Below are 17,110 nucleotides of genomic sequence, written 5' to 3'. Positions count from 1 at the left end.
ATACATAATTACTAATATTTGCCATTACCATGGAAGTTTCATTGAAGTAATGTGATGGATCAGATTGCAGTGGGTAGATCAATTGGAGGTGATAAAACTGAAGCTTTCAATTTAATAAAAACATATTAAACACAACTGTTTCTTAAAGCATTAATTAATAGTACTTTTTTTACCGTGATTTTTGGCTCACCAGAGACCAGGTTTTGTTTTGTTTTAGACTCTTTTTTTTTTTTTTAATGTTTATATTTGAGAGGGAGGGGAGGGGCAGAGAAAAAGGGAGACACAGAATCTGAAGCAGGCTCCAGGCTCTGAGCTGTCAGCACAGAACCTGACATGGGGCTTGAACTTACGGACTGTGAGATCATGACCTATGCTGAAGTCGAATGCTTAACCACCTGAGCCACCCAGGTGCTCCAGTTTTGTTTTAGACAGACAAAAGTGTAGAAGGTTTGGGTGAGTGCAGACTGTTTGGAAGCCTTACTATATGTTAGTTGGAATGTGTTTTATTCAACGTGTAGGTGTCCATTTTGCTCTGCGTGCTATGCTAGATGCCTACTTCATGGAGATGAACCAGATGCAACTTGGGCTCCCAGAAAGTCATTCTTTGTTACCCTAGAAAGATCTCTAGCTGTTTTCAATCTGAGATTTTTCAGAGACTTAGATTTCTTAGCTGAAAGTGAGTTTAGAAGTAATTGAACTTTTTCTCTTTTTAGATGAGGAAAATGCCCAAGAAAGATATGTAATTTGTCCACAAAGCTAAATAGTGGCCAGACTAGGACTAACTGGGTTTCTGACTTCTGGTGTCATGTTCTGTTACACAATTAAGAACCACCACCACCATAATAATGAAAATAACATTTATTAGTGCTGACTTTATGCTAGACTATGATAACTACAGGAATATGTTGTTTTGTCCTCACAGCAAACCAGGAGATAGATATTGTTACTATCTCTGTAAGAATAGTCTTCAGGCAAGTTTAGATACTAAGCCTGTGAGGGGAATGGTTGCTTTGGGAAATTGACTGTTAATTTACTTTTTCAGCAAGCCATTAGACCTATGCTGGAATTGTAATTAGCATGTAGCTACAAATATAGAATTTCTAGAAGTTGGAAGTGTCAGGAGATTATAAAAATCTTTGTGAGTATTGGTAAAGGGAGCTTCTTGAAGGATCTGATAGAAGCCTCAGGTGAGTTAGGCAATATTCCAAGAGCATATCTTAGAGGAGAAAACAAAGTATGTGTAGGTGCTTGTGTACAAAATGACTGAATTAAATTTCATTTGTATATTTAAAGAACAGTTCCTTTCTCTGGCAGCTTCTTATAAGGGTTGAGGCTCTCTAGATTGAACACAGTCTGGCAGAGAGGAAATGTGTTAGGAAGAAGGATGAAATAGTCATAAATACTTTATTTTCTGTGTTCCTTTTGCCCATGTCTTGATCTCCGCGCCCCCCCCCCCATCATAAAAGCTGTCCTATGGTGTGATGAGAAAAGAGAAGGGGAAAAGCAGAAAAGGGTTGTCATTTCTTGTCATGATGGAAGACAGAGGGGAATTTCAAAAGGTGTAGAGGGTTGAGAGTGCCTCTAAAAGCCTTAGGCATTGCTGCTGCTTTATCCTTGTGTAGGATTGGACAGATGGAAAGTTACCCTTTTCTAACTTGAGGATTGCCTGTATAATGTTTCTCGTTCAAATCAAGAGAAGATGAATTTATGTTTTGCATATATAATTTAAAAGATATTTCATTAAAGAAAGATTTCCATAAAAATAGTAATTGATTTGGTGTTACAAAAGGATAATCTTTGATTATTAAAAACTTGCTTCTGTGAAACTGAGTGGAATTACTAAGGAATTACTGTAGAAAGTTTGAAGATATAAAAAGAAAATTCTCTAGTACTCTAAGATAGCAAAAAATGAAATTTGATACTTTCTTTAATGTTTTTTTGTTTATTTTGAGAGAGCATATGGGCATGGGAGGGACAGAGAGAGAGAGCAAATCCTAAGCAGGCTCTGTTCTGAGAGCGTAGACCAATCCGTGAGATCATGTCTTGAGCCAAGAGTCGGATGCTCAACTGACTGAGCCACCCAGACCCCCCTGAAATTTGATACTTTAAAAATTAGTTTTGGTTATTGCATACACTTGGATAAGAATTAGGGGTTGGTTTATTTTGTGGTTGTATCAGTTTTGAAAATGGAAGGATTTTATGAACAGACTAATAAAATATGTTTTGTCCATGTCTGGATTTATCTTCCTTGATGTTCACTTAGAATGTTCTTTTCTTTACCGTAGTTGTGGGAGAATAAACTAATGCAGTCTAGGGCAGTCGATGGATTTCATTCAGAAGAGCAACAGCTTTTACTGCAAGTTCAGCAACAACATCAACCTCAGCAACAGCAGCATCACCACCACCACCACCATCAGCAAACTCAACCACAGCAGACGGTACCTCAGCAAGCGCAGACCCAGCAGGTCCTTATTCCTGCCTCACAGCAAGGTGAGGCTGGGTATATTTTTCTACTTACAGCTTGGAATTGAAATTTGTCATTTTCAAAGAAGAGAAATACTCTAGGTTTTTCCTTTCTATTGGCCGAGGGATTGGTATATATATATTTGCCGACAGATTTTATATAAAAAGTGGATTTTATTTTTGTAGTAATGATAAACAACTGGTTAACTAATTGAGAGCCTAAGATGATATTCAGGTAAGTGTATTAATACTTGTGAGAAGTCTACATAATGCTGGATTTCCTACAATAAGTCAAATCTATAAAGGTTTATTTAAGGGTTTCATTATTTTATATGGGAAAATCATCTACTTTCGTAATGAAATTGAATTATTCCTCCAAAGACCTATTTAAGTTTAGTTTTTATAAATATATCTGAAACATTGGAGAATTTTTGTAATGATGGCAATCGGAAATTTCAATTTCCTAGTAATTTAGTAAGTGTAAATTGACTGAATTAGATTTCTTTTAAGCGAAGAGTGTATATATAACATACCTTAATTTATATCACTTGGTTTCAAGGTAAGAAAAACCAAGTATTTATAGATTGTGTCCATAGTGCTTTGTACTGTGCAAGTAATTTCATAGATTTTGTGTCACTGAAGCTTTACAAAAGCTTTGGGAAGTAGCTCTTCGAACATTTCAATGCTCAGGAAAATTTGGGCCCTGAAAAGGCTAAGAAGCTTGGCCTGTTGCATATAACAAGTATTTTCTGTCGTGACAAACATGTGTTCAGTTATGAAACTTCCGAGCATTTGAGTTTTGTAAATCTTGTTATTGAAAAGGAGAACGAAGGTATATGAAAAATTTTATTTCAAAGTAACAGTTTAGTTACCCATATGCCTCATTTGAGAGTATCTGAGAATATACTTAAGACTTAAAATTGATAGTGATATATGGTAAATGATGTACAGTAGAAATGTCTATTTGGGTTATTTTACTGTTATGCCAAATATGACTTTTAATATTTGATTTTATTCTGTATCTGCATCAAATAATTTTATCCTTTAATCTTTTTTTGTTTTTTGTTTGTTTTTATTCCTTTTAATCTGTTTTGATGACTGTTCCTCCTATTGCCTTCAGGTCTGGCACTAGGATTTTAGGTCATCATAAATTAAAATTTGATTTTCTTCACTCAGAGAATATTAGGATAATGGGATTATCATTTATTCTCTGAAATTTGCGGAATCAAACACTTAATTCCTTTTATACTTCTGTAATATTGCTATTATTTCTGATTTATATTTTTAAAAACATTGTTGGAAGTAACAAGATTCTGGCAACTGTCAAATGGTACAAAAGGGCTCTGTAGGTTTAAAAAAAACTAGAGTTTTTTTTTTTTAGCTCATTCTTAAGGGGTTAATAATTCATTCCAACAGTAGCATCATTATATCGATAAAATAGTTCATGCTGAGCTACCAAGACAGGATTAAATTGTGTTTGATGATTTCCAGTTTAAGAATGCACAGAGCTGTATACGTATAAATATTAGGTGTCTCACTACTCCATGTTCCCAAATTCTCTTGTGTCCTTATGTATTGTTACTTAATTCTTTTTTTTCATTGATGTTTTCTAGTGTAAGATGGGTATGTCACAGCTGTTATTTATAGATATTTATAACATTCTGAGATATCAAATGGGTGAATGCATTTGAATGCAGAAAATGTGAAAAAATTTTTCAGCATTGTATAGCATTCTTAGGATTGTGAAACAACCTCATGGTTCCTTGTTTGCATGTCTTTTTTTTTTTTTTTTCTTTTTACTAGCTGCTGCACCACAAGTTATAGTTCCTGATTCTAAGCTGATACAACATATGAATGCATCAAACATGGTGAGACTCAAAATGTAGCACTTTGCTTGGCTCTACTTTAACTCAAAATTGTGATTATGCCTGGGTATGTTGTGTATTAACAGTCTGAAGTTTATTCAAAACTTGAGCAAAATGGCTGTTTTATTTAGTTTCCTAAATATTGGATTTAGCAGCAAATCTACAGTTTAGCTTGATACTTAGACATTGAGGTTCATAAAATTGTACAGTTTTCTGTTGAAAATACCAAAAGAATGGTGCTTTGTGAGAGCTGTTTTATTCCAAGCTATTTTTGAAAATAGGTTTTGAGACCTACCAGACATACTGTGCCAATTATAGTTCTGTTTCAGAAGATCCATTAATTGCAAGAGGTCAGGAATGCTGAGAATTATAAGCTCTAAAAATGAAAATGAACTATTTGCATAGTTCAAGATAACTGTTTTTAAGATCAAACTTTTAAAAAGTTTTGCTCTGATTTAACCATAGCATAGCCTTTTAAGATTTATTACGACGTGTATGTTACTACTTTAAAGTGCATTTTGGGGCGCCTGGGTGGCACAGTCGGTTAAGCGTCCGACTTCAGCCAGGTCACGATCTCGCGGTCCGTGAGTTTGAGCCCCGCGTCGGGCTCTGGGCTGATGGCTCAGAGCCTGGAGCCTGTTTCCGATTCTGTGTCTCCCTCTCTCTCTGCCCCTTCCCCGTTCATGCTCTGTCTCTCTCTGTCCCAAAAATAAATAAACGTTGAAAAAAAATTAAAAATAAATTAAAAATAAAAAATAAAGTGCATTTTAACCAGCTGAGTTATGTATTGGTCTTTTGATATTTCTAAGGGATATTCACTGAACATAAGTCCTTAAATTTTCACATTTCGTTTAGGGCATACAGTATTTCCCATCAAAAATAGTACCATATAACTAAAACTCAAAACCTTTTCAGATCCTTAGAGAATCCTTACCTATGAACTTAAAGCTTTTTTTTAGTAAAACATTAAAATGAAGTCTTATTAGAATAGTTACTCCAGCACTTTCTTATAAATGACTTTTCTTCTGTTTACAATATATAGACTGTTAGTGGTGTCTCAGTTCTAACATTTCATTCTTAAATTCAGCCAGATCTTTTATTTAATGATTAAAGAATCATTAAATGATTATCATTTAATCATAAGAGTCATTTAAATGATTAAAGAACCATTTAAAAAAAAAATCTTAGCCTAACGCCAGCAATGAGATTTTTTTTCAGATAGTTTTTTTTTAAATGAAAAAGGAGTATTTTAATTTTTTTTTTTAATGTTTATTTTTGAGACAGAGAGAGACAGTGCATGAGCATGGGAGGGGCAGAGAGAGAGAGAGGGAGACACAGAATCTGAAGCAGGCTCCAGACTCTGAGCTGTTAGCACAGAGCCCAAGGCGGGGCTTGAACTCACGAACTGTGAGATCATGACCTGAGCTGAAGTCGGACGCTTAACTGACTGAGCCACCCAGGTGCCCCTGAAAAAGGAGTATTTTAAAAAAAATCACTTCTGTTTGGTGAGTGATGAGTAGTGAACCTCAAACTCATTTGTGATTGATAAGCCAGATAGGAAACAGGGCTCACCTACTAGACAAATGATTCCTTTTAAAATATGCCAGCCTTATAAATTTATAACTTGACAGAATTGCAAATTTCTGCACTATAGTGGAAATTACAGTTTTTAAATTCACAAAAAAAATCAAGCATATCTATTTGTACTTCCAGTTAAAGTTGCTGGAATTAATTTTTTCTGCATGAAAATCACAAAATTCCAGTCTATTATGGAATCACAAGAATTTTTATCATTCAGAAATTCCATTTCAGGTCTAATACCCCCAATTATTTTTTTTTAACCTCTACCCTTAAAAATAAAAGTCTAACTGTACAATATATATTGCAGTTGGTACTATTGAGACTGTTTCCTAGGGAATTACTTGTGTCATTTTAAAACCAAGTTTTGTAGAATCACTTGGAGTAGGCCCATCTTAGATTTTCTAAGAATTTTAAGTGTTTGCGAGAGAATTTTGAATTAAAATTGTGTTTAAAGAGACTGGGGCAAAATCAGTAGCCCATCTCTTACCTGTTTTTTACATCTCCTTGATTCCAAAAAGCATGTATTTAAACAGATCATGGGTCAGAAACATCAATCAATAAAATGCATTAGCATATATATGTATCTTAGTATTTTATTTGATGTTGTCAGTCAGTGTTTGCCTCATACATTTTATATGTTCTGAAACATAATCACTGTGGGCTCCTTACCAATAAAAGGTTTTTGGGTTTTGTTTGTTTGCATTATTATTCCTGATTAGAAGATAGCCATTAAAAATAGTTTTGGGGTACCTGGGTGGCTCAGTTGGTTACGCATCTGACTCTTCGTTTGGCTCAGGTCCTGATCTCACTGTTTTGTGAGTTCGAACCCCATGTCAGGCTCCATGATGACAGTGCAGAGTCTGCTTGGGATTCTCTGTCTCCCTCTCTCTCTGCTCCTCGCCCACTTATGCTGTCTCTGTCTCTCCCAGAATAAATAAACTTAAAAAAATTTTTTTTCTAAAAGTTCTAATTTTTTTTTTTTTTAAAAGGATTTTATTTTTAAGCAATCTCCACACCCAGCATGAGGCTTGAACTCTTGGGTCACATGGTGTACTGACTGAGCCAGCCAGGCACCCCAGTTTTGATTTTTTTAATAGTTATGCATGCTTTGGAAATGAACACATTGAAAAGTTAAGTAATTCAGTAAGAATGGAGGATAGTGGTAATATATTAGGTAGAAAGGTATTTCAGAGAAATTACAAAACAAGATCAGGGTACCAGGGTGGCTCAGTTGGGTATGTGTTCGACTCTTGGTTTTGGCTCAGGTCATGATCTCCTAGTTAGTCAGCTCAAGCCTCCATCTGTCAGCTCTGTGCTGACAGTGTGGAGCTTTCTTCGTATCTTCCCTCTCTCTGCCCTCCCTGCTTGTAGTTTCTCTCTTTCTCTCTCTCTCTCTCTCTCTCTCAAAATAAATAAACTTCAAAAATATTAAAAACAAAACAGGATCTTCTATCAAACCAGTGTTGCAGGTTCTCTTTATGAAATAATTGCTCTAATGCATTATTCTAATGCTATTTCATATAATATGAGAATAAATTTTCAGTAGATATCAATAAAGGATGGTTTGTGTATGGTATGTCACTCCAGAAATATTTATTGGTAGCAACTTGAACGTGCAGAGGTGTGTAGGTGGTCATTGGGTCATGTGTGATGTGTAGAAACTAGAGTTGTCACTTTGCCAGTATAGGGAGATCTATTAATCTTATGAAATATGAATTATAAGCCCTTATTATGTTTTTTTAATGTTTAGTTTGAGAGAGAGAAACCGAGTGGGGGAAGGACAGAGAGAGAGGGAGACAGAGAATGCGAAGCAGGCTCCATGCTGTCAGCACAGAGCCCGGCATGGGGCCTTAACCCACAAACTGTGAGATCGTGACCAGGACCGAAGTCGGATGCCTAAGCGACTGGCCATCCAGGTGCCTCTAGGCCCTTTGTATTTCTAAATAATATTTCTCAGTAGTAAATGGCTGTTAACTTATTCTTCAGACTTAGATTACCTTTCATTTGCCTATACAGACAAGATTTATTAAAATAAATGAAATGCAGAACCTGCATTTCATGAAGAGAACCTGGTGGGGCTATAGCTGTATTCTGGGGACATAGTGGGAATTTGAGGCTTTAGGTGTAGAAATTACTTAGGCCTATTAAATGACAAGAAGAAACACATTTTCTTTTTCTTTCTTTTCTTTTTTAATGTTTATTTTTGAGAGAGAGAGAGAGAGAGTGCGCTCTGTGAGCAGGGGAGGGGCAGAGAGTGGGAGACAGAGGATCCAAAGTGGGCTCTGTGCTGGCAGTGAAGAGGGGCTTGAACCCACAAACCATGAGATCATGACCTGAGCCAAAGTCAGACACTTAACTGACTGAGCCACCCAGGCACTTCATAGTACTCTACTTAGTTGAAGTACTTACGCAAAGCATTTAGGCTAGGTAGTCTTTATTGTATCATTTTATAAAATGGGATTTAGGCTCACTAGAACTTTTAGTATTAGTATACACTAAACAATAAACTTCCGAATACTATTAAAATGTGCCAGAGTTAAACTGAGGTACTCTTGTGCCCATATGTGGTTTTGATTTTTTTCCTTTGCTCCCCCCCCCCCCCCCCCCGCCCCAGAGCGCTGCTGCTACAGCTGCTACCTTGGCACTCCCTGCAGGCGTGACTCCTGTTCAACAGATATTAACAAATTCAGGTAATTAGGAATAACAGCACCATTATTTATATGTATAACTCAGAAAATTGTACCATCTAGTCTTTGTTTTGGCCTCATTGAAAAAAATCAGTGTTTCTTTTGTGATTTAGCTTATTAGGTTATTAAAATAAGATCAAGTACTACTGCACATTAAATGATAATTATTGCTGAGGATGCAGTAGGGAAGATGAAAATTGCACTTGAGCTTTTGATCTGTGAATAAGAATCCTATTTATTGAATGAAGTATAATCGTATAGAAATAACATAGATTTTTACACCTTTACATAGATTAATACGTACATAGATTTAATACTTACATAGATTAAACACCTTTAACTTGCCAAATAAATTAAACTTGACTCCTTTGAACAAATTCGTGATATCAAACTAAGTACTCTGTTTTATATAGCATGTCTGCATAAACTGACAAAATTTACTTGGGATTTTTGGCATATTAACGTTGGAAGAATTTATGTGGCTTTTAAGTATTCTTTCTGTAATCGTAATTATATAATTTCTTATTATTTTGCCAATAAAATTCTAAATTTGTAAAGAACTTTCTACATATTTTTAACGTGTAATTGTTGCTTTTTAATTATTTGAAGATTCTGCATCATCTAAAACAACAAAGAGAGGGATTCACTTCTGTGTGTATAAGCCATGCATACAGTTAGGATTATGTGGCAATGATAATTGGTTTAGCAAGCTTTGGTTGTTTTTAAGCGTTTTGAAACTAAGTACCCTGGTGCTTTGGCTCAAGATACTAATGAATTGTTACGCTTTCATGTCTTGAAGCTTTAAAAACAAAGAGCCCCTGAAAACATCTGATCTTGCTTACTGCTCTTTCATGACTCCTAACATGTTAGTAAAGATAATTTAAACTTCTAATCAATTCTCATAATCTGTTGTTAAAACTTTATTGGAAAAGAGCTTTAGGAGGATAAGTAAGGAAAAGAAAACATTTTAAAACATTTATAAAACATGGAGAAAAGTGAAGAAGGTAAGTTTGCTGTGTATGGGTGACAACGCTTAATAAAATCGTTAGACTTCTTATTTGAGAATTAATAGGGCATTTTGGTGGTTTGACATTTACCATGAATTCATTTATTTTGAGATGGTTACTGCTAAAATGGTAACTTGTAATATATATGTTTTGCTTTAGGCCAGCTTCTTCAAGTAGTCAGAGCAGCCAATGGTGCCCAGTATATCTTCCAGCCTCAGCAGTCAGTGGTTCTACAACAACAAGTTATACCACAAATGCAGCCTGGTGGAGTACAAGCCCCTGTTATACAACAGGTAATAGAGTCATAAGTTATGATCACCATGGGGTTCTTTTTCTTCTTCTGTTTGAATTCTCTGGGTGGTTCCCTTTCTCTTTCTCATGGCTTTGTCTATACGAATGCTTAGACTATTCTCTAATACTATACATCCTGTCATTCTAAATTACTCCTGTATATGTCACAGCTTAACTTACATTCAATATGTTTAAGACTAAGTTGTCATTATCCTTGCTTATCTTTCATCATCCCTCCGAACATGTTTTTCAGTCAGTGGCACCACTTTCCAGCTTCCTAAGCCTCCCAAGTTATCTGGTATTCATTCAACAAATATTTACTGTGTGGCTGTGTATCAGGGTCTTTGCAAGGGACTAGAGATTTAAGAGTGAACAGAGCAGGCATGAATCTTATGAAGCTTATACATTTTCTGGAAGTGGGTGTGGGGTGTGGGATCCTCCCCCTCCTTTACCTTTAATATGCAACGTATCACAAATTCCTACCAATTCTTAATAGCTCCTTTTTTTCAGACTGCAGTTTTAACATGTTTGCAGTTCCTTAATATGTTTGAAACTAGTTTTCTTTTCTCAGACTCTCTTATCATTTCCTTAGTTCATGCTTTCTTAATTTCTCACTTAAAATACAATTATCCTCTCAGTACTATATATATATACACACACGCTATATACTATGTGTAAAATGTGAGCGGGGCACCTCGGTGGCTCAGTTGGTTAAGCGGCCGCCTTCGGCTCAGGTCATGATCTCGTGGTCTGTGAGTTTGAGCCCTGCATCAGGCTGTGTGCTAGCAGCTCAGAGCCTGGAGCCTGGTTTGGATTCTGTGTCCTGCCCCTCCCCCCAGTAGTGCTCTGTCTCTCTCTGTCTCTCAAAAATAAATAAATGTTAAAAAAAAAAATTAAAAAAAAAGTGAAGGTGTGTGTATATACGTGTGTGTATATATATATATATATAATTACACACACTATATACATATATATACACACTTTAATACTATATGTTATCCTCCTAATTGATTTCCCTGACTGTAGTCTTGTGCCCTCCTAACCTGTTACTCTGTATTTGTAGTTATTTTTCTAAAATCCTTAAAATAATGATTTCCCCTTGCCTATTGGAAAAAGTCTAAACTCCTCAGCATGGTTCACAGGATCTTTGGGTTTTTTTGGATCTTGTTTTTTTGTTCTCTTCATGTTTATTTCTTGCCATGCTTCTAGTTATCTGCTTCAGCTGCTGTTTAGATCAAAGTTAAATATTTGTATCTACTTGTGTGCCAGGTGTTAAACTCTTATACTCTGAAGACAAAGAGGAAAGAGAAATGGTTATTTTCTTGAGGAACTTAGGTACTTTAAAAAAGAGACACATAAATACATAATGTTTGTATAATAGTATGAAGATAGAGGTAAGATCAGAGAAGCATTAATCCATCTGATTTACAGCTTTCCAGATTTTCTCCTGCTATTACTTTTGGGTTTCACTTGATATTACTCTTCTACTTAGAATGTCCTTTGGCCTTCGTTCCAGCAACTCCCTCCGCTCCCGCTGCCCCCCCAGGCAAACCAACCAACTGACCAAATGGAAAAACCTGGCTAATCTTCCAAGTACAAATGAACTCAAGTATTAACCTATTAGGAAGGCTTCTCTGACCATACCTTGTCCCTCAAGCTGAATTTAATACTCTGTCCCGTGTTTTCATAACATCATATCATACTTCTGTTACACCTTCTTTTTTTTTTCTTTAAAGTTTGTTTATTAGAGCGTGCAAGCAGGGGAGGGGCAGAGAGAGAGGGAGAGAGAATCCCAAGCAGGCTGTGCACTGTCAGCATGAAGCCCAGGGCTTGAACTCCGAAACCAAGAGTTGGACGTTTACCCAACTTGAGCCACCCAGATGTCCTTAAGCCTTCTATCTTCTTGAGTTGTTTTATTGCTTTGCCTATGCACCATTAATCTGTAAACTTCTTAAGAGAAATATTGTTTTATTTTGCATTCCTTGAAACTAAAGGCAAATAATTGCCATTCATTGTTTTTATTTATCACTAGGAAGTCTCTGCTTTTTATTTAAGAAGTATAATTATAAATATGTTTATTATAAAAGATATAATTAATATTTGTTGATATGTTCTTTTTGAGTTGTGGTTTACCTTAGAATTCCAGATGCTGAAAGGAACTTGAGAAATTGTCTGATCTGGTGTGGTTGCATGGTTAGAATCAGCTGGGGAGCTTTAAATGATTACACTTCTGCTCACACCAGTGAAATCAGAATAATAGGACTGGGGCCCAAGTACCAGTATTTTTTAAGTTACCAGGTGGTTGTAATTTGCAGCCAGGGTTGAGAACTATTGATCCTAGTATAACAGTGAAGTGACAAAAGCCAAGGGAGGTTAAGTGACATGCCTCCGCTACATCTCTATCTGGGATCTTAGACAAAACTAGGACCTAAGACTTCACATTTCCAGTGCGGTGTTCTCCACAGGGAGGCAGTGTAACATAATAATTAGAGCAAAGTCAGAAAGTCTAGCTTAAGATTTTGCCTTTTAGTGACTGGCAGGTTGGTGAGTTACTATACCTATCTATACATCAAATAAATAAACTTATATGTAACTCTTAGTCCAGAATCTGCCATGTACATATACATAGCAAGTGCTCAGTAAATGAAACAGTTATTTTCAGAAAATCTTTTTTCCTTCAGAAATTTGAATGGTAAAATGGAAGTGGATCAGTATACTAGTTAAACATTCCTTTTATGCCTTGGTAGTTTTAACGGTGTGGGATACGGTCATTTTTGGTGACTCTTCAGCTTTTAGGTCTGTCTGTGTACCACATGAAACTGAGCTGCTTGGTCCTCTGACTAGTTCTAATATGGGTTTCTTTTGCCTTAGGTACTGGCCCCTCTTCCTGGAGGGATTTCACCACAGACGGGTGTCATCATTCAGCCACAGCAAATCTTATTTACAGGAAATAAGACTCAAGTTATACCTACAACAGTGGCTGCACCAACACCGGCACAGGCACAGATAACTGCAGCTGGCCAACAGCAACCACAGGCCCAGCCTGCTCAGCCACAAGCTCCATTGGTGTTACAGGTTGATGGAACTGGGGATACGTCATCTGAAGAAGATGAAGATGAAGAAGAAGACTATGATGATGATGAGGAGGAAGACAAAGAGAAAGATGGAGCTGAGGATGGGCAGGTAGAAGAAGTAAGTTTGTAGTAAAAGACTTGAAACGAGAAACTATTAGTTTCTTTTACCCGGTGCCAAACTGATGAATTATATTCTATTTTTTCAGAGGCCGTTAGGGTATTATACAATACAGATTTTAATATAAAGTTAGATTTTTAACCTAATAAGGGTTTTAGATTTTTCTGGTTGTATTTATCTTCATGAAGTATTGTTTCATATAGCTGACAATAAAAAATGTGTATCAAATTGAGTTGTATTTATAAAGAGGGTGGAGACAGTGCACGTAATGCTAGTTTTCTGGCTTATGCATTCACGATACGGTTTAAACATCCGACATTGGTAGAACAGATAAATATGGTTAATCTTTTGCTTCAGTAATTAGAAAGGTATGGCAACATTTGGGAAGAGAGGAAACTTGAGAAAAAAGCTGAATGTGACTTCCTTTTGGTCTGTATTCCATATCAGTTCCTTACATCAGTTTATCTACTCTTAGTGTCCATCATGAGTTAAGCAAAGTATTCTTTCTTAGTCTTTCTTAGTTATGTATTTCTAGAAGCGTATATCTTTGTTTATATATCTTTGTTTTCCTTAGTGTTCTTGCTTAGTTACTTGTGCTCAAGGTGACATTTGTCTTAACAGTTTTCGTTGTTACTGCTTTCTGCAACCTAAGATGTAAATTTGTTTATCCTAGTACAAATGTCTTTAAATTATCTAATGTTTTTTTAAAAAATATTTAAGATAAAAACATCCTTACATCCACCTCTAGTTAAAAATAATCCCATACTTTGTTCAAGTCCCCTGAGTGCCTCGCCCCAATCCCCATTCTCTTCCCTCTTCTTCTGTCATCAGAGTAACCATGCTCATGAATTTTGTGTTTACCATCTGTATTTATATTCCTGAAGAGCATATTGTTTAATTGTGAATGCCTATTTATAACATAAATGGAGTAATTTCTGTATTCTTCTGCAGGTTGACTTTTTTTTCCCTCGAGGTGGTATTTCTGAGGTTCATCTAAGTTACTGCATATACCTAGAATTATTTTCACTGTTGAATATACCATAGCTTATTTATCCATATCTGATGTGATGGGTTGTGTCTGCTTGTTTACTGTTATAAAATATTTTGGAGTGTGTCTTCTGAGGACACACGCATGACTTTCTTTTAAGTGTTACACATAGCCATTGAATTACTAGATTCTAAGGCATGCACATCTTCAACTTTACAATAAAATGCCAGATTGTACTAATGTCTTCACTGATACTTGATATTGTTAGGCTTCTTAATTTTTGGCAGTCTGATAGGTAGAAAGTGGTGTTTCTTTTTGGTTTTAATTTGCATTTCCTTGATTAATCATGATATTTATCATCTTTGATTCTTTCATGTTTTCTCAATTGACAATTAAATATTAAAAAGGGCAGCTTTTCTTATCTCATTGGCTAAACCTTCCAGAACAATATTGATTAAAAATAGCAGGCACCCTTATCTTGTTTTTGTTTTTGTTTTTTTTAAGTTTGTTTATTTTGAGAGAGTACGTGCCTGCAAGCAGGGGAGGAGAAGAGAAAGAGGGGGAGAGAGAATGCCGAGCTCCACTGAGTGTGGAGCCACGTAGGGTTTAATCTCAGGACCCTGGGATCATGACCTGAGCTGAAATAAAGAGCCACATCAAGAGACGCTCAACCACTGAGCCACCCAGATGCCCTTTCTTATCTTATTCTTAATCTTAAAGGGAACCCTTTCTATGATTCACTATTTAATATAATGTTTACTATAGATTTTTTTATGGATATGTTTTCTCTGGTTAAGGAAGTTCTCTTTTATTCAAATTAACTAAGAGCTTTGCTTTATTTTTTATATCATAAATAAATATTGAATTTTATTAAACACTTTTTCTGCAACTATTAGATCATCATACAATTTCTTATCCTTAATCTGTTATTTATAACTAATTGCACTAATTGGTTTTCTACATGTAAACGAATTTTGTTTTCCTGGGATAGCATGATTTGAGTATTGCCCTTTTTATGAATTGCTGAATTACTTACACTTAGTTCAGGATTTTTACATGTATATTCATGAACAATACTGTCTGATTTTCTGTTCTCATACTCTTTTTACTGGGTTTTCAGGTTTATGATAGTCTTATAAAATGAATTCTGGCAAATATTCCATCTTCCTTGGACTTTTTTTTTTCTAAGATTATACTTAATTGTTCTGTGAATATTTGTTAAAGTATGCTGTTAAAAATATCTGATGCTAGTAATGTCTTTACTCTGTTCAAGTATCTTTCTTTTTGAGACTGAATAAGTTACATTTTCTAGTATTATATATTTAAATGTTTAATTAGCATAAAGTTAATGATAATCTTTTTGGTGTCAGAATCCTATGTAGTCATTTCCTTTTTTTTAATATTCTCATTTCTGATATTATTTGTGTCTTCTTGCCCTTCTTTTCTTGTTCAGTTTTGCCAGAGGCATATTGATTTCATTGATGTTTTTTAAGAATCAACTTTTAGCTTTATTCTCGTTAGTGTATTTTTTTCTATTTCATTAATTTTTGTTGTGACTAAACTTTTATTTGTAGAGAATATGATCTGTGTGACGGGACTTGCTTTATGTGGTCACTATTTGCATATGCTTCTGTATATTTGAAAAGACTGTTTTCTGCAGTTGTTTTGTTGTCTTCTGTATGTACCATTAGAATTAGATTGTTAATCATTTTCTTTGGATAGTCTACTTACATATCTAAGGTAAGATATGTCTACCTTACTGAAATTTTTTGTGTGCTGACACCATCATTGATTACTGAGTGAGATATGTTCAGATCTCCTACTATGATGGTGGATTTGTTTTGTTTTCATTATGCTTTTTATAATTTGAACCTAAAAATGGATGTACATAGCTTAAATATGTGTTTTCCAGTGAATTGAACCATTTATGATTATATAGTTTCCTGTTTTATCTACAATTTTTTTCCCCATACAGTCTGTTTTGTGTGACATTAATAGAGCCATGTCAACTTTGTTCAGTTAGAATCTGCCTGCCTGGTATGGCTCTGTTCATTCTTTTACTTCGACATTTTTTTGGATCCCTAAGTTTTAAGCGTGTCTTTTTTATGTGAAATACTGCTGTGTATGCTGTCATGTTACAAAATTTTTATATGGGCCAAGACTATTCAGTAGGAAAGAATGGTCTTATTCAACAAATGTAGCAACCAAATATCCATCTGCATGCAAAACAGTGAAGTTGGACCCCTACCTCACACCATATACAAAATTAGCTCTTAATGGGTCAAAGACCTAAATATAAGAGCTAAAACTATAAAACTCTTAGAGGAAAACAGGACAGAAGCCTCACAACACTGGTTTTGTTAATAGTTTCTTAGATGGGACACCAAAAGCACAGGGAATAAAAATAATAATAATAATAACATGGACTTAATAGATTAAAAACTTATGTGTGTCTAAGGACTATGTCCAAAAAGTGAAAAGATCGTCTACAAAATAGGGGAAAATATTTGCAAATCACATACCTGATTAGAGCTTAATATCCAGAATAGAGAACTTTTAAAATTCTACAACAAACAACTCTAATCCAAAATGAGCAAAGGACTTAAATAGACATTTCTCCAAGGAGGATATACAGATAGCCAACAAGCCTGTGAAAAAATGTTCAATATTACTGTTTATTACAGAAATGCAAATCTCAAAACCACAAAGAGATACCACTTGATGTTTACTGGGATGGCTGTAATCACAAAAGAAAAAAGGGAGACAGATGTGGGGCACGCCTGGGTGGCTCAGTTGGCTAAGTGTCCGACTCTTGATTTTGGCTGAGGTCATGATCAGACAGTTGTGAGATCGAGCCCTGTCTCAGGCTCCACACTGAGCCTGTTTGGGATTCTCTGCCTGTCTCTCTGTCTCTGTCTCTGTCTCTCTCTCTCTCTCTCTCTCTCTCTCTCTCTCCCTCCCTCCCCCCTCTCTCTCCTCTCTCTCTCTCTGTCTCCCTCTCTCTCTCTCTCTCTCTCTCTCTCTCTCTCTCTCTCT

General features: G+C 35.6%; 1 protein-coding gene and 1 non-coding gene across 2 annotated transcripts in view; both read left to right on the top strand.

The window, feature by feature from the left end:
- The window catches only part of GTF2A1 (general transcription factor IIA subunit 1), a 44,751-nt gene that overhangs the window by 13,152 nt on the left and 14,489 nt on the right, over positions 1-17,110 (top strand). The window contains exons 3-7 of the mRNA XM_040477924.1: positions 2,286-2,490; positions 4,267-4,331; positions 8,524-8,599; positions 9,763-9,896; positions 12,766-13,086. Coding sequence (XP_040333858.1) covers positions 2,286-2,490; positions 4,267-4,331; positions 8,524-8,599; positions 9,763-9,896; positions 12,766-13,086 — 801 coding nt within the window. The remainder of the gene's footprint in view (positions 1-2,285; positions 2,491-4,266; positions 4,332-8,523; positions 8,600-9,762; positions 9,897-12,765; positions 13,087-17,110) is intronic.
- LOC121032528 (small nucleolar RNA SNORA79) lies at positions 3,556-3,698 on the top strand. The gene has a single exon (XR_005791349.1). It is a non-coding gene; the product is annotated as a small nucleolar RNA SNORA79 (small nucleolar RNA).

The sequence above is a fragment of the Herpailurus yagouaroundi genome, unplaced genomic scaffold (genome assembly GCF_014898765.1).
Source record: "Herpailurus yagouaroundi ecotype Mexico unplaced genomic scaffold, PumYag 141, whole genome shotgun sequence".
In the NCBI taxonomy this organism is placed as follows: Eukaryota; Metazoa; Chordata; class Mammalia; order Carnivora; family Felidae; genus Herpailurus; species Herpailurus yagouaroundi.
This window is presented reverse-complemented; position numbering and strand designations above follow the sequence as displayed.